This window comes from Neltuma alba, unplaced genomic scaffold (assembly GCF_004799145.2).
Source record: "Neltuma alba isolate B1F8T4 unplaced genomic scaffold, ASM479914v2 tig00010268_pilon, whole genome shotgun sequence".
Lineage (NCBI taxonomy): Eukaryota > Viridiplantae > Streptophyta > Magnoliopsida > Fabales > Fabaceae > Neltuma > Neltuma alba.
In genome coordinates, this window is record NW_021635193.1 from 38,344 (window position 1) to 65,843 (window position 27,500).

Below are 27,500 nucleotides of genomic sequence, written 5' to 3' on the forward strand. Positions count from 1 at the left end.
AAAGCGAAAAACAGAAAAAAAAAAATGGCCAAAATTATAGGCTTCGAATCAAGCCCTATTTTTTGAAAGTTATTTTTAACGATTCATTCCAATTTAATATGATTACATGACATGGGTTGGACTCAGATGGCCAAGCCACCTAGATTTCAGTGCAAGCTTGCTCACAGATCACAATAGTCCCCCTTTTTCATCTTTTGCTTTTTTGGCCACCCCACTTTTTCTCGTACTCAACCTTCTTAAGTCGCCTAGTAATTTAGAATTTTTTTAAAAAAATAATTTATAAATAGTTTTTTAATCGTGATTTATAAAATTTGATATAAATACATAAGAGAAATTTTGTCTTAACTTATACAAAAAGTGCTTATAAATATTTTTAATCACTATCCCAAAGAGACCCTTACTATTTGAGTAAATTATTTGGTTTCCTTTTTTTTTTTTGGTAAATTATCTGGTTCCTTTCAGGTTCCGCTAAAATTTCATGAATTTTTCTTTACTTTTAGAATTTATGTACCTCCTCAAAGATAAAGTAAAATACACAAGTTTTTCTTGAAGATTGTTAAATTATATAAGTATCTTTCTTTATTAAAATGTACACAAAACTCTCTTACTTTTACATGGACCAGTATTAATATTTAAAAAAATTATGCACATATCTTTTATATTTTTAGGGAAAAACATTGTATATATTTTGAAAACAGAGGTAGGCCGCGTGATTTTATCAAAATTACAAGATGGTTTTTACAATTTGATCTTTATTCTGATGCTGGTTCGTGCAAGTTTTCAAAAAATTCAAGATATAGCTACTTGGTCCGGTTGGTTGGTCTGTATATAGGTCAAGGATTCAAAATTCAAACCATTCTAATGTATAAAAGAAAAAATTGCAAGATATGTTTTTGTAATTTTAACAAAACCTGAAGATGATTTGTATTAATTTTACATGATTTAAGAAATTTATAGACTAGCTATAATTCACAGCGACTCCAAAATTATCATCCAAGGAGAAGATTCAATCTTGAAGTGCAATTAATTATTGGAGCATCCCCTGTTTCCTTACAGACGTCCTTTATCATCTGCCTCTGTCTTTGTCTCTGTACAGAGCATCCTTTCCTTCCCTTTTGCTGCAGCATCTTTAATTTCAGTCCACTACAGAAATTTTCTTCTCTTCACGTACGTAAGATTAAGAACCCCAGATTCTGTTTGATATTTGTAGCAATGCTCAGTGGATCTACCAACAAACAGAGCCAATCAACCTCCATCAAAAAGCTTCATTTTTTTCTCAAATTGAACATTTTGAGAGGTGGTTTGTCAATTCACGCGTCTCCATTATTTATTCTTTCTCCTGTTTTCGTGGCTGTTTGTTGTTGAATGCGATCTTGGACAATATGGAAGAGAATATACGTTGCTTTGCTTTGGCCCCTTTTATGGTTTTAAAGGAAAGTGAATCTTATTCTGATTTGTTGTACGTTGGATGGTTCTCAGTGTCTCATTCTTCTCTTGCATTTGTCTGAAAAACCAAAAAGAAAGAAAGATGATTCCTTCCTCTGGCCAACTCCCTCCAACCAATTATGCAAATCTGTGCCCATTACGCGCGTTGCGCTGCTTCCCCCAAAATCTGTTTTTTTCCTGACCATTTCAACTTTGAAGGACAAATCGCTCAGTACCTTGCTTGTGCAATGGTAATAATGTCTGATGCACTGCCACTGAAACGAAATCGCTGTCAAATATTCAATCTTCATTTGGTAAGAGAAAAGACTTTAAAAGAAAATTGTCTTTTTATAATAAAAAAAGTTCTTTTCAGTTGGAAATTTAATAAAAGCCTGCGAAAATAATCAAATTGTTAAAAAATTAGGATGAACTCATGTGTCTTATGCATTATTTAAAATAGACTATAAGTGTATTTAGCACTCTGATCTTATTTTCTAGTTGCATCTAATATTCTGATCTTTTTTATGATATATTCAGTGTTCTTATATTATTTTTTGTCCATCCAGTACTTTGAGTGTTAAATTCAACTAAAAAATAATATCCGCATGCTGAGTCCACTAAAGGAATCAATATTAACGTATTAAATGCATCATAAAAAAATTACTTAAGGAAAAAACTTCACTTTGAAATAAACGGCTGTGTTCATTGCTAAAGTTATGAATGCTTGCTGACTTCTGCTTTTTATTTTTGTCCGTCAATTTTACTTTTCATATTCATCCAAGTTAAAGCCAGTCCAATAACTGGCCGAAAAGAATTTTTCTTTTCAGTAAAAAAGGTCTGATCGCGTAGAAGGAAGAAGCAAGATGAATTATTGCGCCAATAAATGGGAAAGTAATAAATATCTTTTTTTTTTTTTGTTGCCAGGATTAAATTTCTGTATTAATAATTACCATTTCGAACATTTCATGAGGGAATAATGTCCGGGGACGTTTATATCTATCAGTGTAAGCCACGCTACAACTACAAGCCTTTTCATTACTGTCAAAAATATTAACAAGTTTACGATACATATCTGTTCTGTTGCAGTAAATTAATGATGAGTTCCTGACACAACTCACAAATTTTTTTACTACTAATCTCAACGGTTTGAGGTAGTTAACAATTTTAAAAATCATACTCTTCTTCTAAATATACCGTCACTCAACTTTTATTGAAAATTGAGTTATATGCGGGGGTCTCGTAGAGAATGAGTAAACCTCAATTCATCACTCACATTTCTGCATGAATGGAGTGTATATAGATTTGATCATAGTCTCCTGGTGCTATTTATAATGTAGAGGAAAAAAATTTTATTTGATATTTTTTTAAGCACTAAATTTTTAACGTGAATATATTATTTAATCTTTAAAATTTTTTAATATATATATATTAATCTGAGATGGTAAAAAAAAGTTGTTAAATTTTAAAATAATAGAGTTAATAAGGTCTGAAGTTTTTCTTTGTTTATATAAAATATGTTGAAAGTGACTTAGAAATAAAATTAAAAAAATACTTCTTCGATTCTAAATATAAGATTACACTACAAAATGGGTCTTATATTTAGAATCGGAGAAGCAATATAAGAGACCGCCAAGGGAATATGTAGTACATTATTTAGGATCCCAGAGAGTACTAACTTATATTACCTCTAATTCTAATTATAAGACCTCGTTTATAGATCATAAACAGGGTTTTATAATTAAAACGGGAGGTAGTACTAGAAAGAAACCAAACAGAAATTAACAGAATAATTAAACCTTTAATTAAGATTATCCGGTAGGGGGTGAGTGTTAATTAGATGAGATTATTACAAGAGATGGGACGGGGACCCTTATTATCGCTTTCGGCGAGTAAATATGAACACAAATACAAACAGGCGTTGGATGTGCCATAACCAATGAAAATGAGCTACACAAACACTGCACTTTTTTGTGATAACGAAGACCTTATCCTCAAATACAATCTGGAGGCGTGGCACTGGCAGTGTGTTGCGTCCGCGGTGGTCCTTCCGTCAGTTCCGTTCATATTTTCGCATGAAACTAGTTAGCCGACGACCTGCCGTTTCACTGTGCCTTTTTTATTACGAGGTTGACACATCATCACAACCCTATCCCACTAACCTAACCTGCTCTCCAACCAAAGCAACCGCCCCACACGTTTCCAATATTATTATTATTATTATTATTATTATTATTTAGTTTGGATGCATTATTGTAAATTTTAATTTCTTATTCAAGCATCAATGATTTAAATATAGGTTGCATTCACCATGATAAAGGCTATAGAATTCTCATCTGAAATGATTTCAATGAAAAAGAAACAAGCATGCACATCTCCAATAATAGCTCTTAGGAAGTTTTATATACACGTATAGTCCTATTTATAAGTTACTCTCATATGTTTTACACATATTAAGAAAAATCTTAAATTTTATTAACTCTCATTTAAAATTTAATAACTTTTCAACTTTATCCCCATTAATATACATTATATTTCATGTAAACAATGTCAGCATAAAAATAAATAAAAGGTAAAATTGTACATCTATACAAAAAATTTCTCTCAGTGTCTTATAAATAGTACAAAAATATTTTCTCTCTCTGTCCTATAAATATGACCAAAAGAGTATATGATTAGCCTGTATGTACAAGTCTCAAATATTCGCAATTAATTTGCCGATGAGGTTTCTGGTTTCTGGTTTTTTGTTTTTTTTTTCCAGTCGGTTTTGACAGCATAAAGTTGCTTATCCAAAAAAAAAAAAAAAAAAACAGCTTACAAACGAGATAACTAACCTATAAAGTCTTAGGCAAGGATTTTAGTTTCCGTGCCCTCGCCTAATAAACATTCTACTTATAGAAAAGTATTCATGCCGCCAAACTATTCTTTTGATTCTTAATATAATACTTAATTATTGAATTGATTTTGATTTTAAATATAAGACCTATTTTTCATATTTATTAATTTTTTTTAAATTACCACTATGGATACTCTCTCAATCATAATCAAGTAGATGAGAGAGGAGGATATTAAGAAAAATGATTATAGTGTTTAAAAAAAAACATGTCATATTTTTTATAATAAACCAACTTACCTGACTTTTTTAATTTAATCAAATTAATTAAATAGATCTTATATTAAAAATCAGGAGACTATACGGTCTTAGGTGAGGCTTTTAGTTTTCGTGCCCTCGCCTAATAAACACGCGAGACACACACATGAGATGGTTGGGAGTTATTATACGTAAATTTCGACATCGCTTTTAAATTAACCATTATTAGATAAACGTTTGATTTTGGAGGATCTATCACGTACTTACGTCTAGCTATAAAGAGAAATAGATATGAGATTGAGAGGAGAGCTTTCTTGTGTGGGTCCTTTCGTCATATCTCTTTATATCCTCTCCATATGCGAAGCATCATTGAATCATTGAATACGGGGAAAAAAATCCGACCGCATGTTTAGAAGGGAATTTCATTGACTAGCTCAATTTATATTTCACTACCTCCTATCTTAATTATAAAATTTTATTTTTAAACTATAAACAATGTCTTATAATTAAAATTGGAGACAGTATTAATTATCCTGATCATATTTTTTGTAATATGTTAATTATTATTGATGATTATAGACGGTAGGGGTGTGCATGAAGCCCAAATGCCCACAGAGCCCGCCCGAGCCCGAAGAAAAATTACCCAGCCCAGCCCAAAAAAAAAGAACCCGAAAAAGAATAGGCATCTTTGGGCTGGGCATTTCATGGGTAGGGTTGGGCATCGGGCAGGACATGCTGCCCTGCCCATTTGGCCCTGCCCAGATTATATATATTATAATTTATAAAATAATATTAATATATTACATTTCTTTACCTAAACAAAAAGTTATCTCCCTCCTCTTTGCAATTTAACTTATTATTATTACATGTCTATTAGTTTTCTATTTTAGGGGATCTAATTCTTCTAAAGAAGCAGTAGTATCTTGCTTTTAACTTGTTCTTTGTGAGCTTTATTGTGTATATCCTATTGTTTGTTGCTGTTGTAGTATTGGCTATTTATAAGTCAATATTCCCCTCTATGTCATTAACAACTTTCTTTGTTAGAGAATGGAGTTCATACATTACATATTTGTATAAATAAACAATTTTGAATATTTATGCAAGATAGAAAACAAGATTGGGGTAGGAGCATGGAAAGAAAATTGAGGTTTAATTATCTGAATTACATGTTTTCTATTTAATTTATATTTAGTTATTTTGTATTAATTTTTTATGAACAAATCATATGATAGAAAGAAGTCTTTTAGTTGTATGGACTGCTAACTGCATTGTATCGCATAATAAGTATTTACATATTAAAAGTCGTTATATTAAATTATTATGAGATTATAAGATTTTTTATTTTTCTTTTTACAATTATTTTCACCCCATTTTTATATGGTCTATGTTATTCCTGTTAGCCCATTGCTTCAGTTTTAATATCTTTTTGCAATCTTTTAGGTAACATTTAATTTTTGCCACTTAAATGGATAATCAAGTTTCTATTACATCGCCATGCCTGGCTCCCAATGGAATATCTCAATGTGCTTCAACCCCTCTTCAAACTTTTCAGATGTTTTATTCTTTTCTCAACTTTCTGGAGATTAATGCAAACCATTTGAATTTTAAGACTTTAATTACAATTTTGAGAGTTGTTTTGTTCTAAATAGATTATGAATATTATTTATTTGCATATTTGCTAAGACTTGTTTTGAATTATTTTTGGATAATTTTAATGTGTGAAAATATAAAATTATGAAATGTAATTTTCAGGTATGGATGAAAGTTTTTTTACATGTGATATCGGTAGGTCATCACCATTTGGGCAGCAAAGCTCACCCTGCCCAACCCGCCCATGCCCAGCCCAAAATGGTTAGGGCTTCTATGGGTAGGGCCGGGCAGCGGGCTGCAAAATGCAGCCCGTTCGTGTTTCGGACTGGGCATCGGGCAGGAGTTCTGCCCTGCCCAGCCCTGCCCATATGCATCCCTAATAGACGGATTTCACATTATCCACTCGCCTAGGTACTCATATAACTTTCTTTGCCTTCACAAATGTTACCAAGACGTTTTAAGTTATTTAAATACTTATCAACATATATACATTTCAATGTAAATTTAAAAACAAGTGGCAAAAATTATTTTCCTTACATGCTTTAATTTATTGATGTTCTTGAGATTTTGGTATATACGTAAAATGGTAAGATACAGACTCTGATATTAAATTCTTATGCCAGTGAGCCAGTTTGTGCACAGGACTGATGAAAACAGAACAGATATCTCCTCTCTCGAGCCATGCATTTAAAAAAGCATTATCTTTTTATTTTTTTTAATTTAACATTTTCTAACAGCCTGAAACGAAAGTTAAGTTTAAAAAAGAAAAAACCGAGTGCATTAAACAGAAATTAAAAATACAAAAAATAAAATCCCAAGCCCTAATCCGGGATGGTCGTTGTGTCGCTTCAAATGGTTACTAACCATAACAGAGCTGTCTCTTTCCGGTCTTTGACAAGGCACTAGCCAGCCAGTCACGAGTTGGATTCGAAAATCTGGATAGCACTATATGTTATTATAAAATAATTAACATGACACACCTAAATTTTTTTGAAAAAAGAAGGTAACAACTGGAGTAAATTTTAAAGGATGTTTAAATAGAATATTTTCTATTAAAAAAATAAAAATATATAACACATGGGCTCCTTAAAAAATTAGCTGAGGCTGATTTTAGTCACATAATATTATTAATCAGGTTCAATATGATTTCTTCGAATATTTTTTGCACCTAATTATTTCAGAAGTTTAATTTTAAAATATACAATTTTATACAACTATATGCTAGTAGCATTCAATACACTTAAACCATAATTTGAGTATTGTTCAATATACATCCAGAAATAAATTTTTTAACATGATTTTTTTCATCACCGAATTTTAATCAGCTTTTTAATAACATTCGGAGGGTTTGCATTAAAGAGGAATGAAATCATTTTCCATAAGCCCACTCATTTATTTGGGAAAAAAAAAATTGCAAGCACTTTTTATCATATTACGTCCCAACGCGCCTCGCCAAACATTGCATGACGCGGATAAAATATTACTATTTTTCACCAAAAGTTGCACGCAATTTAAGGCTAGTGGGCCACGCAATAGATCGTGGACCGCCAGTGTCACTGTGATTCTAGGTCAAGCTTATAATTTACAAATCTTACTTCTAATTTAAAAAATTAGATCTGATCTCAAATATAATAACTTAATTAATTTTATTTTTTAAATTTACAATTTATTTCTTAAAACATCCCTATTGACCATACATGTCAAAATTTTTTACTTAAAGATTGTCAAAATTGAGTAAGTTGGAAAAATCAATAATTAATTTTTTTAATCTACTCAAATTAATTAAGTAGTTCTTATATTAAATCCGTGAGATATATATTGAGAGTTTTGTTAGCAAAAAAAAATATTCAGAGTTACATTTAACAAAAATATAATTTATAATTTTAAACGACGACAACTTTTGAAAAAGGACCACCTAATCAGTTCGACCGAGATTGGAAATAAACAGAATCACGCTGTGTTTGCGGTTGGCCGCGACAAAAGTAATTTAGGCCAATTCATCTTTTTAACTCAATCCGACATATTGGTAGACTAAAGACCAGAGAGCAGAGATTTAATAATGAGCGAAGGTTCCAGTTAAACATGTAAATAAGATGCTTTGTACCGCGTTAAAATTTAACCACACCTCATCCTACTCGTCATTATAAATGTTGGACATTGAACTTTTAACATGTAAGTTTATATATGATATTTTGCTAAAAAAAGGTTTATATAATATATAGATCTTGTGCGGCGAACAATTGAGAAATTCCATCCTAACATGTTATGTTAATAACGTTTGCATGATAATCTTGTACAACATAAATCCTTGTCATTATAAGTTTAAAACCATAATATTCTGATTCCAATCCAATTATCCAGCATTCAATTTATGAAATTCTTTTTTTAAACGTCCAGATTGTGAGCTTATGTTTTACATAAACTGTAAATATTCCTCCGGTTCTTAATATATGGCCTAATTCTTGAATTAGTTTTGATCTTAAATATAAGACTCATTTATCATATTTATCAGTTTTTTCTAAATTACCCTTGTAGATACTCTCTCAACTATAATGAAGTAGAAGAGGGAAAAGGGTATTAAGAAATATGATTATGATGTTTTAGGAAAAATATGTCACTTTTTTTATAATTAACTAACTTATCAACTTCTTTAATCTAATCAAATTAGTTAAATATGCTTTATTTTAAGGACTGAGTAAGTCGTATTGTTAGTGACCCACACAATAATCAATGTGAGCTTGATTTAATTTAAAAAAAAGGTATAATTCAAAAACTCTTGAAAATTGAGAATCATGGCATTGATTGATTGGATAATTTTAAAAAGAAAAAAAGAAGGAATAAAAAGTGCGGCAACAAAAATCGTGATATATAATGGGAAGGGCCGAAAGGGGGCAACTGGTGGGACGAAGGCATGAAAGTCGTCAAAATCACACACACCTACCAATAACGCTACTGAGACGGCCCCCTTTGTTTGTGTGCCCTGCTCCAATTAAGCCACGCTCCACCCTTCCCAATCCTTCCCTCCTCAGTCTCATAAATAAATAAATAAAAACACAACACATACAATTAAGGCAGGCCACCTCCCTCTCCAACCTTATGCACCTTGTGCTTGGTGTGTCTTTCTAGTGGTTGTTTAGTATTATTTTTATAAATATTTATAGATACCCAGGTCAAAAAAATTAAATAGATATTTATAAGTATGTTCTATGTAAATTTAGATTAAACTCATCTCACTTGTTATGTGAATCACGATTGAAAAGTTGTTTATTAGTTATTCTAAATATTTTATTTTTTTAAATATTCTCCTTATCATATTCATAAAATAAGGAGAAGGTATTTTTTAACCCTTGATATTATAAATAATCTTATTATATTTTTACTTCTAATTTGTTATTTTGTCAATTGTTATCACTCTTTTAGTCCTATTTATGAGATAAAAAAGAAATTTTTTTTTTTTAGATTATAGTTAGGAGTGATTTCATTAAAATTTTAAAAATGAGTATACCATTCATTTCTTTAATATTGGTAAAAATGAAAGACTTCATTTATTTAATGTTTTCTTAAATATGTGAAAAACTCCTACAAGTAACAAATAATAGGGATTAAAGTGGTAGTATCTTACTTTTCATTTATTATTGTGCATGCTGTCATTTAACAAATAACAAATAAATTAGTCAACTAAGTTTTATAATTAGAACCGGAGGTAGTATATAGTTAAAGGGGGGGATCTCTCTCTACGGTGCTAGCTTATTTCTTAATCCTCGTCCTCTGTTGTCATAGTTATATATTCTTCAACTCAACTCGTCGTCCCCTCCTTATCAAAATAAACCCACCAGATTCCTACCTACGCGCATCTTCTTTTCCTCCTTTCGTGTTATATTATAGCATACAGCAGCATCATTCTTCGTTTAATCTGCGTCTTTCCTTGGATTATTATTCTGGTGTGGCCTCCTAATTTGAATATATTATATAATGTCAACGTTGTGGTTGCGTTCTTACATCTTCTTCACACTTTGCCAATAGTTGAACCCGCGTGACGACCTTTTCCTCTGTCGTCCACGCGCAACAGCCTGGATTACGATAACGTCGATTTGACCATGCCTCCCACGTATCTCATTACCGGTGTCTGTGCCTGCTTGCTTTTCTTGGACATCTTGCATTATATTCGATCGCCTTTGCCCTCATTAATTAATTAAAAAAAAAAACATATACTACTTCCCAAACAATTTGCATGTTTGATTCCCTTCTGCAATCTGCCAAAATCATGGTCCTTAAATCCCAATTGTAAAAGTTAGTAAAAAATTAGTTAATTTAGTTTATAAAAATACATATTGATTTTTTTTGAAAATATCTCCTTTAATTATTTACATTGAAAAGTATATAACTGGGACGAGATATTATATTGAGATTTATCAACAAACAGTTAGTTGAGGTGGTAAGTGACTTTATTCTCTAAGAAGAAAAACACAAATTTGAATCTATGAAAAATACAATTGTTGAAAGAGCTAAAAATTCTTTGTACTCTCAGTGGAAAGAAAAAACTTTTGACCAAATAAAAAAAATGAATTAAAATTTTATATTTAGTATTAAAATGAATACTTCGTTAACTTTTATATTTAAGAATTCTATATTTGAATAAATTAATTATTTAAGTATTAATAATTAACAATTATTGTTATATATTGTACCTGATCTGGTTTGAAAATGGAAGAATCCACCTACGTGTAATTACCTAATTTAGGCTAAAGGGCCTGTGGAACCAAAATGGAAAAGAGTCTCATATTTTCGGATTAAATAAAATATTCAATAATTCTTAAGCAAACGTTCCCGAGGTTCATTTCTTTTTTTAAAATCATGAACAAATAAATAGTACGACGGAAAGAGGCGCACAAATAAAAACAAAAATAAATAAGCAATTTTTTATGGATAATGGTAAGTTCACGCGCAGTAAATAGGGTGGAGCGCATACGGACCAATGACATGAGGAATCGCCACTTTATGTACTTTTTCAGCCGGAGCAGACCTAGCTAAAGTCACGGTTATTTTTTTAAAATTCTTCTTATTCCTTTTCCACTTCATTCATACACACGCAATTTCTCCTGGACGTTATTGCCCTTGGTAAATAATAGTGAACCCCTTCCAGCTGCTGTTGACACGTGTATAAGCTATAAAGATTTATTGAGGAAGGGACATTAAATCACTTATATTGATTTTATTTATTATTATGTGTCTTGCTTTTAAAATCAGGAGGTGTGAATATGTATAACTGGAAACTTTTTGTTGGCAAAAAAAAAGGAAACTCTTCATAATAAATATAAAAAATTGACTAAAATTTAGGTTAAATTTTTTATAGTCATTTTTATGTGAATTTATAATTAAATGCTATTAAATATTAATATTTTAAAACTAAAATGTATGGAGAACTTGATATCATAAATATAAGAAAATTAATATAAATATTATCTTTATTAAAACTATACAATTTTGTAAATTATATAAATTTCAGCACGCTACGCTTGATCTTAGCAAAAGTGGAAAAAGATAAGTATATATAAATTTTGCCACATAGTATCATTTGATTAGATTCTCTAAGTTTTTTAACCTATTTTAGAATTTCATTAAAATTTTTTATTAGTAAAGTATGTGCAAAATTTTAAGATAGTTATTTATTGATGATATTGTGAAAATTTTTTTTCACAATTCTCTGTTCTTCACATTTCTATTTTTTCCCACGTTGACTATCCTAAGCTTTTTTGTTAAATTTTATTGTGATCACTTTTGACTCCAGCGGGGTAATTATGTCCATTCAAGATATTTAAAATTGAGTACGGTGGGTAGATGGGGGGGAGGAGGGTGCCCGAAACCGTGCAGGTGCAGCAGAACTAAACCCTGGCTTTCAAACTAACACATGTTCTCACACGCTGTCCCTCCGCGCGTGAGTTCCCTTCTGCTCCCTCACCTCTCTAAAACGTGAACGACTCGTACAAGTTCCTCTCTCTCCCCCTCTTCGAACCAACTAACAAGGAAGAATTTCCTGTTTGGATTCATGCTCTTTCGGAGCTAATTTCTTAGCTTTGCTCCGCAAAAACCCTTGATTCGTCATCATTCGCTTCAGGTGCTCCCTGCAGATCCTTTTCTCAGCTTCTTCTTTTCTTTTCTGAAAAATACTTATTCTTTTTGTGTATTTTCGACTCTTTTTCTCCGCAGATTCGTCCTTGTTTTTCTTAGCTTTCTTTATATTCCTGGTTTGTTTTCTGTTATCAAATTATGCTTCTTTTCCATTGATAATTTTGTAAAAATCTGAGCTTTTCTTCTCTTTTATCTTCTGTATCGAAATGGTTTATATATGCTTTCTGAAAGCTTCCTCAAATTCCCTTCTTGTTAATGTGCACAATGCATATGGGAAAAACCACACATCAGGATATTTGCGATTTTATTCTGGTTCTAGTCGTCTCTCTATGTTATGTTCGTTGAATGTTTCTGCATATTACATTATTTTCCATTTTAGAATTTTCATTTATATGAAAAGGCAGGATTTTCTTCTTCAATTTCCCCCCTTTAAGTGCGGAGAATTCTGTGCTCTTTTTTCAACGTTTTCCTTAATATTTTAAATATTTTGGATGAGGCATTGTAGGCTGCAAATAGGGAAGAAATGATTTTTTTTTTTTTTGGAGGGGGGTATGATTTGTTTGAAATTTTGATGAGTCTATGGTTGTAATTTAGTTAGAATAAATTTTTATTAATTTTTCAATCCCCACATTGTACTATCATATGTACTCTCTCTGGCCTATTGTGTTCAGTTCGTCAACCACATTCTGGTATTAGAGTATTTGGATTGCCATGGCACCCGTGAAAAATCGTTACTTTTTCTTTGATATGGGAAAAATGTAGCAGACAATCCTAAACAGAAGTTCAGCTTTAACAGTGGTGATAGTTATTGTTTGATTTTAGGAGTCCTAATTTCTAACTCAAGCTAATAGCTCTTAAAATTGGTTAAATAATTTCCTTTTCTTTGCTGCATAACCATTAGACTCTACTAACTAGCTTACTTATTCTATTCCTTGGAAATCAAGCAAGGTTATAACTCATGCAAGACTCCACGTTGATCTTCTTGCTCATCAGCTTATGACACACCTCTGACATGATTTCTCTTCTTTTGTCAGAAAAGGGCCATTCATCTTAGTGTTGAGCTTTTGTGAATGGATTTAGAAGAAAAGTTCCTTGCTAAAGGTATGTTTGAGCTCACTTTCAAGTCTGCACTCTTAATAGTTAGAACAATGTTCTGCTAAAGCATTTTCATGGTTAAAATACCTAATATGCTGTCTCGATATTTCCTCAGAGTAAAAAACCAATGTGATATTAGTTAAAATTTCCTGTATGGTATAAGATACTGTTAATTACTGAAAACATGATTGTTAGTCTCTGCTCTCTTATTCTTTCACTTTTGTGAGGTTTTTCAGTTTAGTAGAGCTTTAGAAGGCAACTGTGTCTGTGGCTCTGGGAAATATTGGACTGCGTTCTCCGTTATTCTTGTTTCTATTTGGAATTATGTCATATTAAATTAAAAACAGACCTATGTGGTGTTCTTCAGTCAAGTAGTATGAATAGCATGAATTATGCTGTGTAAGGGACTTATTAATTATAACGTGTTTTAACAACAACTCAAGCAGTGGCTGCACAGTCTGTTCACAAACCCTATCTGAGCTTTCTATCAATAAAATATGTTTTCAGTTGTATTAAATTATATTTTACCTTAAAATAATCTCTGTTTTGTACGATGCCATGGGCCATCCATCCCTTTTTAGCTTGAAATATTCTTTAATGATATCCCTTTTTTATTGCTTTGTTCTCTTAATATTCAGCATATTTTGTTGTGGATTTGATCACTTAATAATATTCCCTTTTTTATTAGCACTAATTTATGCTTTTGTTGTTGATTTAGCATAAATATAAAGCATAAGGGACATGTATTCTTCCCCGTTTAAATATAAGTAGTAGATTGTGACTGGTTTCATCAATTTACATTGGTTGCTGCTGAATATTGGCGGTTTCAGATCAACAAATTATAGCTAGCTGAACTGCCAACATGATAAATTCTGCACGTTTTGATAAACTTTATGCATATGGCTTGCCACTCTGGATTATCAAAGTATCTACTCTTTTATGAGTTATTGATTTCTTGGTTTCAATTTCCCTAGTACTCTTCCTCTATTTATTTTTTGGTTGTTTGGATTATTGTGAAACTGCCTTTTTGCATGCATGGTTATTTTGTTGCCTCGTTTATTCCCTCTTCCTGAGGTGTAAATGCTGTCTTTTGGTGAGAAAATTTGACCTTGGCCATGTTTTCTGGAGATCATTTTCTGTACAATTTTAACCTGTCAGAGATGGTTGATGACTTGTAAACTCCCTTTACGATAACATAAAATCTATCTGTTTCTTGTTGAGATTTGTTACTGTAGCCTCTTTTGCTCTGCAGTGGCTCAAACACGTGTGCATATACTCTACTTATTTACATGATGTCCTTTGCTAAATATGTTTTATATTATTAAGCTATTTTAATTTGTATAGTAAATTTACGTGGATTGCTGCCTTTTGGAGGAATTGAGCAAGAGTTCTTGATGCATGAATGATGCCAAAGTGGACAAATGACCCTGCTTAGTTAGCTCTTTGGATTTGCAGCTTTCCTGGCTCCTGGGTCTATGTAATTGAGGCTAACAAAGTCCAAATGATTTTTTTTTAATCAAGCATATAATATAGGTGTTAGAGATAGAGTTTGCCCGGAATTGCAACATAACTTCAGATTTAATGTCAACTACTAATAAATTGGACTGCTAGTGCTTCTGTATTGGAAAACTAACTTGGCACGGTTGTTCCTTTTTAAGTTACCTTGGTCTGCTTGCATGATGAGTCAATTATAGAAAGAATGTTATTAAATGAGTTTTGCTTATACTACTCTTACATGCGATTTTGTTTGGTGATCTGAATTCAAAAAATTTATTTACCATGCATTGTTGATGTTCGGGGATAATTTTCTACCTTTCCTTCTTCTCTTTAATCAATCATGTTCGTCTGTGAATCTGGGTTTTGTTATTCCTAAAGTGCAGCTTGTCTATTGTTGTTGCTGAGACTTATTTTACGTTTGGTTATTGCTGTACAGTTTCTGGTCTTCAAAGCCTTTCTTCCAGCGTGCAAAGCACTCCAGAGAAAAATGGCCATTCAGATGATGCTTCAAGAAGTCCAGAACTCCTGCAGGAGTTCCTTAAATCTGGTCCAAAAAAGGAACTTCTGCGGACATGCTTTGATAAAGACAAAAAGAACATTTCAGCAAAAGGCAGGGTGATTGAAAATAAGTCAAGTAAGGCAACCAAGAAACAGGACTCAAAAAAGGTTTCTAGCAGTAACCAGTCCTCTAAAAAGCAACATAGAAAGGGAGAAAATCCCACAAGACTCCTGCCAACGCCTGACCAGTCTTCGGATTTTGGGCATACAAACTCCTGGATCTGTAAAAATTCTGCCTGTAGAGCTGTTCTGTCTATAGACGACACATTTTGTAGAAGGTGCTCTTGTTGTATCTGTCACCTTTTTGATGATAACAAGGATCCTAGTCTTTGGTTGGTCTGCACATCTGAATCTGCTCAGGGTGATTCCTGTGGGTTATCTTGCCATATCGAGTGTGCCATCCAACATGAAAAAGTGGGAGTTGTTGATCATGGGCAATTGATGCAACTAGATGGTGGCTATTGTTGTGCAACTTGTGGTAAAGTTACGGGGATACTTGGGTAATATTCTTTACCTTCTGAGTTGTGCATGCATGCCCCCATCTGGTGATTTTAAAAAAGGAAAAGAAAAGAAAGGAGAGACTCAATGAGGCCTTTATTAAACTGATTTAATTTGCAGGAACAGATCACTCCTTGATAAGCTTTCTGAATTTACTATGAATTTTTGAAATAATTTACTTGTACTATACACTTCTCTCTCCATCATATGCATGCTTGGAGCTGTAAAGCAGGCATGCAACAATTGCAGTTTTTGCCATCTCTAATGTCCCCTGTTCTGGGAAATGAATTTCACTATGGCCTTGCTGTGTTTTTGTTTGATCATAAAATATGAAATTGGGATAAATAAAAATCATGCATTTTTCCATTTGTAACTTGCATCATGGTAACATAAGTTTAAGACCTGCGTTGATTAATTTTGTGGCTACTGTTCCTAATGACAGATGTTGGAGAAAGCAGCTAAGTATAGCAAAGGATGCTCGACGTGTTGATGTACTCTGTTATAGAATATATTTGAGCTACAGGCTTCTAAATGGGACTTCAAGGTTTAAAGAACTCCATGAGATTGTGCAAGAGGCGAAGGCTAAACTGGAAACAGAAGTTGGTCCAGTTAATGGTGTTTCTGCCAAGATGGCAAGGGGCATTGTCAGCAGACTCTCTATTGCGAGTGATGTGCAGAAATTGTGCTCCCTTGCTGTTGAGAAAGCTGACGAGTGGCTGGCCTCTGTTTCCAGCGAAAATCCAGATTCCAGAGGTTGAAACTAATACTTTTTGTTTTCTTTAGTTCATCTTGCTTTTCAATCAAGTTTCACTATCTTGATGTATGATGGCTTTGTTTAATTACAGAAGGTTCGCTCCCTGCTGCCTGCAAGTTTGTTTTTGAAGAGGTGATGGCTTCCTCAGTCAAAATCATTTTGATTGAAATGTCTAATTCATCTTCTGAGGACATCAAGGGTTTCAAGCTCTGGTATTACAAAAGTGGGGAGGAACTGCACACTAAAGATCCTGTTTGTGTTTTCCCGAAATCTCAGAGGAGGATTCTGATATCAAACCTCCAACCTTGCACAGAATATACATTTCGGATTGTATCTTACACAGATACATGTGATCGGGGTCATTCTGAGGCCAAGTGTTTCACTAAGAGCATTGAAATAATTAGAAAAAATCCTTCTTCATTGGCTGCTCCGAATCATAATAAAGAGAACCATAAAACTGGAGGCACTTCTTCTGACCCCAAAACGGAGCCCAATCCCACAATGGCGGACTGTGGATTTAAGGTTCGAGATCTTGGAAAAGTTCTGCGCCTTGCTTGGGCTCAAGAACAAGGTTGCTTTGAGGGTTTTTGCTGTGCTGATGTGAAAAATTGCTGTGGAGGAAGTGAAATGGTCGGACCTAAATATTCAGAAGAGACATTGCCTAAAGTTTCGAGAGGCCTTGATTTAAATGTTGTTTCAGTTCCTGATTTAAATGAAGAATTAACACCACCTTTTGAGTCTTCTAGGGATGAAGATAACGGTTGCACCTTGCAGCAGGCTACTGGGGCTGATGATGATGCTGCTTCTCATGATATTGAGAAGGTTGGTTTAGCAAGATCCCATGGCAGTGGTGATTCGCAAACCTGGACCCACAGGCCAACTGGAGAAGTGCCAGCTGTTGATTCACGTGTAGATGCTGCATGCAGGAAAAGAGTGGCAAGCACAAATGAAGAGACTCATGATTGTGACAGCACTTTGATAAATGGATCTCCTTTACGCATTTCTGATGGATCTTGTTCCCTGGATGAGAACTTTGAGTATTGTGTTAAAGTAATTCGTTGGCTAGAATGTGAGGGCCACATTAAGCAGGAATTTCGGTTGAAATTGCTAACATGGTTTAGTTTGAGGTCAACAGAGCAAGAACGTAGGGTGGTCAATACCTATATTCAAACTCTGATTGATGACCCTAGTAGTTTGGCTGGACAACTGGTTGACTCTTTTTCTGATATTATATCTAACAAGAGGCCAAGAAATGGATTCTGTGGTAAGCTTTGGCATTAAATTACAAGCGTTGAATCTTGTTCTTTATACAAGATTGGTATTTACATCAAGCCCTGCCATCTTACAGCCGGAAGTCTCCCTCTGATTGTTTCTGCCTACCATGTACAGGCATTTTTTCTATTAATCACCAGCAAAGTGATTCATTTTAATTGCAGACAATTTGTCTGGCTAAGTGGATATGCATTGATGATTACAGAGACAGTAACTCATTTTTAGTGGGAGGGAGGGCCTTTGGATGTGAAATTTCAGAAGATATTTCACTTTTTCCAAGTTACTGCAATTATTCAGTTATGAATTTAATCATTGAAGATGTTAGAATTTATTTTACTTTCATTTGAATTCAGATGAAATTATCTCTGATTTTATCATTCCCTGCCATTCTTCTATACAACACGCCCCCCAAGGAAAAGAAAGAAAGAAAGAAGAGATTCCTGTTCAAACGAAATGATCTGCCTCATCTATGCTAAACAATGTTGCTTTTTCCAAGTTTTTCAATCTGACGGTCTGGATTCGAGATGCAACCTCCATTGACCCTGCTCTGCCAAGCGGAGGGAACTAAAAACTTCTCTTTATCCAACTACACAAGCTTCTTACTTGCATGTTTAGTTTTATGTTGAAAACTGATAGTTTTAGTACAAGCAAATAATGCTCTGGTGGTTTCCAAAACCATACACGCGTTGCTGCTTATATGTTATTGATGAATAAATATGTGCAAGAATCCTCCAGAATTTTTGGTTGAAGTTCGTGTGAGTTTGGAGGGTGACAAATAAAGTGGACATGTGTGGGAGTTGAGACCTTTCTTTTCTTTTGTTTCCTTTTGTCGTTTCTTTCACGGATGTTCTCCAACGTGGGAGAGAATTCAAGCTGTAGTCATGGATACTCGTCTAGAGCTGGTAGGACTTGGGAGTTGGGAGGCAAAAATAACATCTTGGCATGAAGTTCAAAGCCTTGGTTGTTATAAAGTAGCAAAATCATAATAAGGTCTTCTAGAATTTGTTCTCATTTTTGTGCTCGCCTTCACTAATTTTTGAACCAGTGAAATGTATGGAAGTATCAAACAATATCAATAAAAAAATCAGTAGGTTATTATTTTCGTTTAATATGTCAAAGTGGCTGCTAGTTGCGCGTGTAGGAGAATGAGAGCTTAATTTAATCTAGTGAGTGCGGTATGATGTGATGAGTTAGTCTATATTAATGCATTGTGGAATCGGAATCTTCACTTGCAAAAATGAGTTATTTGCCAAAAAAAATCACATTGTTTATTACAACTTTTTTTTTTTGCAATAATTTAACTGTGATTAATCTTTAAATAATATTGTCATGGATTCAATTTTTCCCCTGAAATTTTTCTGCTTACCTTTTAAACATGAAAGATCTGAACTCAACTTGGTCTGAGATGCATATTTTCTTTCCTTTTTTTTTTTTTTACAAAATTTAAATTACATCAATTAAACAAAACTTCCCAATCCTTCTTATAAGGACTCTGGCTTATTTTATAATATAATAAATTTTATTAAGCATAATTTTAATATTTTACAAAAAATAACTAATTTTAGCCAACTTTATTAATTTACGTAAAGTTGTTATTGAGTGTTTATTTGAGTTGAGCTCCTTCAGTCTCGTAGTGACGCAGTCAATCATAACCAAGGTAGGCTTAAAGTTGATCAAGCTAACTATAACAAGGGAATGAGATGCGAAGGCTACTCAGTCTTTCCAGTAAATAAGTAAAAATGATTTCAGGTGAGAGATTAAAAAAATCTGTTAATTGATTAATTGACTAATTATATAGTCTTAGTCTTTTACTATCCCTGATATTTAATATAAGAGTTTGTTTAACTTTCAATTTAGTCATCAATATAAGACCCGAATTCACTTTATCTCTTATATTTATCTATTTTTTTTAAAGATAGGCTTTATAGTAATTGTATATGTTAAATGTGTCATCAAATGACACTTGATTAGTAAGTGTATTTTAAAAAAAATAATACTTATTTATTACAAACAACTAACATAACTAATTTTTTTAATTTATTCAAATTAGTCAACTAATTTTTATACTTTTTTCGGTCGGCTTCTATTTATATAAATAGGACCAAGGTGGTATTAAGCACTGAGCTAGCATTTTATAAGCTCCATGGGGACTTCTTATCCGATACATTTATTATTATTTTTGTTTAAATTGGGGCATGTATGCGGTGTCATTCAAGGACAAAAATTAATTCAATTAATTAATTAATTAATTATTCTGGCCCTGGAAACGGATTAAATTAAATTTTTAAATAATAACACCAACTGAAAGATGAGGTCCGCAAACTGCCGTTCGCCTCTGGCTCTGGTTTCCTTCGAGTCTTTCTCTTTTCTCTCACGATAATGCAACTTCTACATGCTCCATCCTCACCTCACCTTTCCTTGCGAAGCTCAAACGCACAGCTAAGAGGTGAGTTCTACACGAACTGCTTCAGATTCCTACCGTCCAATCTTTCTCTTGCTGCCTATATCATGGGATTCGGATTCTTCTTGCAGGATTGCTCACGGTGAAGTCTTCTTCATTATTTGCTATCAATGTGTCATTTCGGCCTAGAAGGGGCCACAATTTAACATGGACGTCTTATAAAAGGGCCATTTTGAGCTCTAGTGAAGCGAGAGCTGCTTCTCTTGAAGGTAATTTGCCTTTTAATTTTTGCTTGCCAGACAAAAGATAGTTTTACTAGTAGTCGAGGTGGTGACAACTATAGCCTCACTTGTTGATTATCAGCGAAGCTTATTAGAATAATGAATAAGGGCTTTTGTGAAATAATATACTGCTAAGGCTATTCAGTGTCTTCCTTTCAAAGGTGCACAAAAAAAAAAAAGGAGTGTTCGTATTAGTTTCCTACGAGCTTGTACATATTTATGTCGCAGCTTGATCAAATCTTAGTTTTGTTAGTTGTTGCCAAATGTTCAGATTCGGCTTCAATTTGCAGGTTGCTCTTTTAAGAGTGAAGTGCCAGTGGGTTACCATTGATGAGAGAATTAAAAAGTCTGTTCCCATACGTTATAAAAATCTAAATAATTGATTCTGCCTTCAACGGTAATTGGTAATTCACTTTACATTTTCTAGAGTACACCCTGTTTGTTAAGAGAATTTTTATTATTTTAGAAAAGTTGCTAGAGGGAAAGATTCGGATACTTTTGGAGTTTGCGGTGAATTGATGACATTTTGTACTGCGAATTGCGGGTTCTTCTTTTAATGCCTAGTTCAGATCCCATCTTTTTCATTCTAAAAACTTGGTCTAATATGCCCTATGGTGTGCTTGGGCCTCTTTGAAATGTATTACTTTCGATAGGGGACAGCAGCCAAAATTGCCTTATACTATCTGCGTCTTGTAATATTCCCAATTTTCAGCTCCCTGGCATTTGGGCTTGAAAGAATTTTTCAAACCATCACGATCATCATATGTGTTTATGGGACAATTTGACAAGTTGTTAATATCGCCCAAATGGGTATTAGCATCCAGCTAAAACCTTATGAGAGTTTAGGGTCTGGTCAGGCTTCAGAGTGAGTTTAATGGCCCGAATCTCTGCTATCATGAGAACTATGTGCTATTTCAGAGTCTTGTTTAAGCACAAAAACCTTCTTTTGCATGCTAATATGGTTTAAGACTAGTGATATTCTACATTACATGGACTGTTGAAATTGTTTAGGATGAAAATTATGTCAGTCTGATGAGACATTCATATGGAATACAGATTCGAAATGTTGTCTTCAGTCTAACAACTCATAGCCTGTTTGCTCGTCTGTTTAGTAGCCACTAAACGTACATTTATAAGAAGCAACAAATTATTGCTTCTCACAAACAGAGTTTTGGACAGGCTCTCAAGGTTTTGTTTAAGGATGGTGATTGCATCTTCGTGTAGTGGACAATGTTGAAGGTTTCCCCCTGCAGAAAAGCTTGTTTTGAAAAAGAAACATGCCTTTACTGGTTGTTTTATCCACAAAGTAACTGATACTCATAATTTATCATTTGAGAAAGTCGTAGTTTTTCCTTGAGTCTGTGGTGGTTGATATTCTAGCCACTTCAAGTTCATATAGTTCTTTGTAAAATATGCAGCTGGAGCTTCTGAAGCATCAACTGGCACAGCTGAGGATGACGTGTTGAAAGCCCTGTCTCAGATCATTGATCCAGACTTTGGAACAGATATTGTTACATGTGGATTTGTGAAAGATCTTCAGATTGAGGAAACTCTAGGAGAGGTCTTAAAAGCATGGACCTGAAATTTTCTGCAATACGCATGTAAATAACACTGTTCTTACCATTTTTTTCTTACTTTGAATCTCAGGTGTCCTTTCGGCTAGAGCTCACTACACCAGCATGTCCAATCAAGGACATGGTAAATGACAAAATTACCATTTTTTGAGCAACAACTAATGTAGGTTAGAGTGGTAGACTTAGTTGGATTCATTTCATAGGAGTGACAATAAAATAAAATATTCCATGCATTTTTAATATATCATAGATTAGTATTTATTTCTATTTCTTACTAGTTATCACATAACACTGCTAGCATATTCACCAATGTATTTTGTGAGAGCTCAGCAGTTTGTCCAAATCCTATTTCCCCTTCTTTAAGCATGATGTTTGAGGTCTGATGTGATGAAGAGACTGTAAATGAATATACATGAATGGCAGTTTGAGCAGAAGGCAAATGAGGTGGTGGCAATGCTTCCCTGGGTAAAAAATGTGAAAGTCACAATGTCAGCACAACCAGCCAAACCTATATTTGCAGGGCAACTTCCTGCAGGTCTACAGACAATTTCAAATACTGTCGCTGTCTCCAGTTGCAAGGTTGACCTTCAGGGGGTTTTCTTTCATCATTTTCAGATCTGGTTATGTTAAGCTATTTTTCAAGATCTTGTGTATTTTTTTCTCTTGTAAAGCTAGGAAATATTGCTTTCAGAATTTTTTATTCCTCAAATGGATACAAACAAAGATATTCTGTGTTATCAGAGAAAAATACCCATTCGCTTTATAATTTTCTAATAAATGCGATGGTTTTGATACCAAAATACCAACTATTCTGTTTCAACTAGAATTTTAAATTTTGAAGACTTCTTGTTTGAAATGTGAGTCAATTTGTTTTCCCAAATTCAATTTCCCATCCTGAATTATATGTATCAAAACTTGCAGGGGGGTGTGGGAAAATCAACTGTTGCTGTGAATCTTGCATACACTCTGGCTGGTATGGGGGCTAGAGTTGGTATATTTGATGCTGACGTTTATGGTCCAAGTTTACCAACAATGGTCTCTCCTGAAAATCGACTGTTGGAAATGGTAATATAAGAAAAACAATCAATTGATCTTTTACTTTCAGTCGAGTGAAGTGCTGCAAACTAATTGATCTGGTTGTAACTGTAGAACCCAGAGAAGAGGACCATAATTCCCACTGAATACATGGGAGTCAAGTTGGTCTCTTTTGGCTTTGCTGGACAAGGACGTGCAATAATGCGAGGTCCAATGGTTTCTGGAGTTATTAACCAACTTTTGACTACTACTGAGTGGTATGCTGCTCTGAGAATATAATTTATTTAGGATTGAAAAGGCCAAAAATAGTGTGCTATTAGAGTTAAATGGTCCTTGCCATTGTATAAAATTTTGTGTTGACTTATAAAAGACATGTCTATAAATTTCAAGCTGACTTTTTGACCCACTCCCGAATTTGGATTGAAGATTAAATGGTCTCTGCTTGATATATAACCTTTAATTCTGATCCACTTCTGAAATTAGTTCAGAATTTAATTGGTTCTGCTTGATATGTAATCTTGACTTGTTCAATGCAGGGGCGAGCTAGATTACCTTGTTATTGACATGCCCCCTGGAACTGGAGATATTCAACTGACCTTATGCCAGGTCCTGCTTTTGCCCTTCTTCCCTGGTTTTATGGACTAGAATCATACTCATTTTTCTTACTCATTGTTCATTTATTTTATTGTTGTGAAATACATTCTGGCTGCCCATGAATCCTATATACCCAAAGTTGTTCTCTAATACTTTATTCTCAAAAATTTGACATGGGTCCTTTATTTCTTCAGGTAGTTCCATTAACTGCTGCTGTAATTGTCACTACTCCTCAAAAGCTAGCATTCATTGATGTTGCAAAAGGAGTTCGCATGTTTTCAAAACTTAAGGTGGCTATTGTGCAATAGAACGACCTTAACATTCTAGTATATTATCGTTTTTTTTTTTAGCTCATAGGCTTCTAACTGTTGTATTTTTTTTTTTAATCCTTCCTCTTTTTGCCATTTTTCCAAAAAAAGGGCATATCAATGTACTTTCTAATCATATCATTAGAATAATTTATATTTGATACGCTGTCCACTGTTGATATTGACATATATTTCTTGTTTGTTTATGCATAAGGTGCCGTGCGTTGCTGTTGTTGAGAACATGTCTCATTTTGATGCTGATGGAAAACGATATTACCCATTCGGTAGAGGTTCAGGTTCTCAGGCATGAATATTCTGTAATTCTTTTGTTCTCTTCATTAAACTTAATGGGGAAAAACATACCTATTTTTGCTAGTTAATGCAAGACAAATTTTAGTGTATTAATTGTGACACTTTTCACTGGTTTGATCATGCTTGCAGGTCGTCCAGCAGTTTGGAATACCTCATCTATTTGATCTTCCCATTAGGCCAACTGTATGTCTTATGCCCGGATTTTGGTTTTCAAATTACTGTGCTCCGGTCAAACTTTTTATTTGTGTTAATTAACCCATCATGTTACCTCAGTCCAATTAATACCTGTTTTTTTTTTTTTTTTGGGGGGGGGGGGTGTGTGTGTAACGAAAATAATCGTATTATACTTGTTGAGTAGTATATTTTTGGTAGAATCAGGGCTGGATTTTTGACAGTTGTCTGAAACTGGTACACTGCAAAAAGCATATGCAATTGTGGTTGAAGACTCTTGAATTCTTAAAGTTGCATTGTTTTACATTAAAATTCAATTGCATAGTCAATTTTACAAACTGTTTACGCCATTCTTTAAGGTCATTACATAATGCAAAATGCAAAACGAAAATGAGACAGGAGTTAAGTGTATTTCGAGTATTTACAGACCTAATTATCACAGCTATCTACTTCTGGAGATAGTGGGATGCCTGAAGTGGCTGCTGATCCTCTTGGTGAGGTTGCTAAAACTTTCCAGAATCTAGGAGTCTGTGTTGTGCAACAGTGTGCCAAGATTCGCCAACAAGGTAATGCTGTGTGTGGTTTTTAATGTTTTGGAAGATTCCAGTAAATCAGTACCAGCTAGTTCTTCCTGTATGCACGTAACTGTGATATCTTGTTTGGTGATTAACTGCAAAACTGTTTCGCTTTTTATTTCTTTACATGAAAATTCTGAAAACCTGACTGCGTAAATTAGATTTTTTAAACCTTTTCTTAAGTCCATGAATTTCTAGTTTGCTGAGAAGTACTCCGGGCTTATCATGAATTATGACTACCGTAAGAACATCCTAAACATGTAATTCCTTATTGTGTCATATGGGTGCGAAATTGTAGTTTCTTTAACTTATTCGATTTAACTTTTCTTTTATTGAAAAACATTTTGCTTTCAATTCAGTTTCAACTGCTGTCTCCTATGATAAATCAATTAAGGCAATTAAAGTGAAGGTACCAGATTCAGATGAAGAATTTTTTTTACATCCAGCAACAGTCAGACGGAATGATCGCTCTGCTCAGAGTGTGGTAAGCTGATATTTAAAAGCAAAGTTACAATTTTTTTTTTTTTAAATCCAAAATAAAATGTCATTTAATTTAAGCTGTACATAGCATTTTGGTTGCTGCACTTTTACTTGTTACCACCAACAGCAACGCAAGCTTTATGGTATCCCTCCAAAGGCATGCATCTTAGTATAGGTGATAATTGGAGTAATCCTTTTCGAGTAACGGTGGAATTAAATGTCACCTGTTATAAAACAGTTTTAGGGATGAAGTAATTTGTACCTTTTCATGTCTGCTTCATCAGAAAGATAGAAAGACTTAAAATAAGCTGTACCTTGACTGGTCATCCGTGTTTGGCACAAATCCGTGCATTCTTCACGATCTTTCACATCCTATGGTTTTGTGTTTTCTGGATGAACCACATGTTATGGCCTCTATCTCATCAGCGGGTAATCTTAATTGAACAGGATGAATGGACAGGGGAGCAGAAATTGCAGTATGCTGATGTTCCTGAAGATATTGAACCAGAAGAAATCCGGCCCATGGGAAATTATGCTGTTTCAATAACTTGGCCTGATGGATTTAACCAGGTGAATGATACGGCATGTTAGATGCTATTATTTTCACTATAGGAAACTGAAGTCCTAGAAATAAATTAGCTGTCAAGCAACTTGTACTGTTTCCGTATCATCTTGACAATTAAGCTAGATGCAAATATCTCCCCATATATACATTGAATATGTCTTTTTGAACAAGGTCGTTCTCTATGACTTTTTTTGGTGGACAACTTTTCACTTACACACTGACACACACATATCTGTGCCTTATTGTCCCGCTTCATGCAAGCAATGAAAAACACCTGCAAATCACTGAGACATGAAAATAGTAGTGACCTTATTTGTCAAATGTATTTGATAAAACGCCCAACAATATCCGACGGTTTAAATTACATACAAATACTTCATATATTGTTGTGCCAGGGGTCCATGCTTTCTAGAAGCGTACCTAAAGAGCAATAGATGGGTACCTAAAATGCCAAGCTATCTTCCAGATTTTATATTCAGCATCTTTATGAATATGAGCTATAGTTTCACCTATTGGTTTCCTCATTTTGTCATTGATTTAGTTGCTTAGATTTATATAACTGTGCCCTGCCTTCTAAACATCATTTATTACTTCTGCTGTACATGCAGATTGCTCCGTATGATCAACTGCAGACAATAGAACGGCTAGTTGACGTTCCTCAGCTGATGGGTCAGTTGTGATGTTTTGGCTATTGAAATCACGAGCTGGAATCTTTCCTGTGTGATAGCTCCAAGAAGCCTTCAACTTAGTCTCCCTCCTTCTCGATATATTTATTGCCATCAGTAGGGTTTGATTTGATAGGATTATTCTATGATTTCTACGTTGCTTAGAATAATATTCGTGCTCTTCAATTTTTTGTGCTTTACTGTTTGTTCCCCCGAGTAGAGCATACACGCTTCTCTTCCATGTATCTTTCAATACCATGTACAACTTGAGGGCTAGAATACACATGATTACCATTAGTTAGCTCATATATGTAATGGTTCATCTCTCGGGGGGGAAAAAAAAATCATAGAAGCTTCAAATGGCCACTGGAGGGGGATTTTCATAGAACCTGACATGGGTGATGGGCCGCTTATTTATGTTTTATAAACAGTAATGATGTCTTAATTTTACTAGTACGTCAATTGGTTTCCTTTTAAATTTTGAGAAAAGTTGGTTATTTGGTAGTTAAACTTATATTGTGTACTTTTCTCCAATTAAATTAGAAAAAGTGAATTTTAAATTAAAAAAGTTAAAAGTATTAATAACTATGGCTGGTTACAGATTTATCATCAAAAGAAAAATTCATGTCCTAA

General features: G+C 33.8%; 2 protein-coding genes across 2 annotated transcripts; both read left to right on the forward strand.

Moving 5' to 3' along the window:
- Positions 1–12,116: 12,116 nt before the first annotated feature.
- Positions 12,117–18,273, forward strand: LOC114755413 (VIN3-like protein 1). Its single transcript, XM_028944292.1, has 5 exons — positions 12,117–12,218; positions 13,267–13,333; positions 15,261–15,882; positions 16,323–16,633; positions 16,726–18,273. The coding sequence occupies exons 2-5, from the start codon at positions 13,303–13,305 to the stop codon at positions 17,913–17,915; spliced, it is 2,154 nt and encodes a 717-aa protein (XP_028800125.1). The 5' UTR covers positions 12,117–12,218; positions 13,267–13,302; the 3' UTR covers positions 17,916–18,273.
- Positions 18,274–20,225: 1,952 nt separating this feature from the next.
- LOC114755389 (fe-S cluster assembly factor HCF101, chloroplastic) lies at positions 20,226–27,150 on the forward strand. The gene is made up of 15 exons (XM_028944263.1): positions 20,226–20,352; positions 20,439–20,576; positions 22,007–22,149; positions 22,236–22,286; positions 22,586–22,741; positions 23,084–23,227; positions 23,312–23,454; positions 23,734–23,803; positions 23,986–24,081; positions 24,314–24,403; positions 24,541–24,594; positions 25,025–25,148; positions 25,517–25,641; positions 26,085–26,207; positions 26,811–27,150. The coding sequence occupies exons 1-15, from the start codon at positions 20,286–20,288 to the stop codon at positions 26,880–26,882; spliced, it is 1,596 nt and encodes a 531-aa protein (XP_028800096.1). The 5' UTR covers positions 20,226–20,285; the 3' UTR covers positions 26,883–27,150.
- Positions 27,151–27,500: the final 350 nt, after the last annotated feature.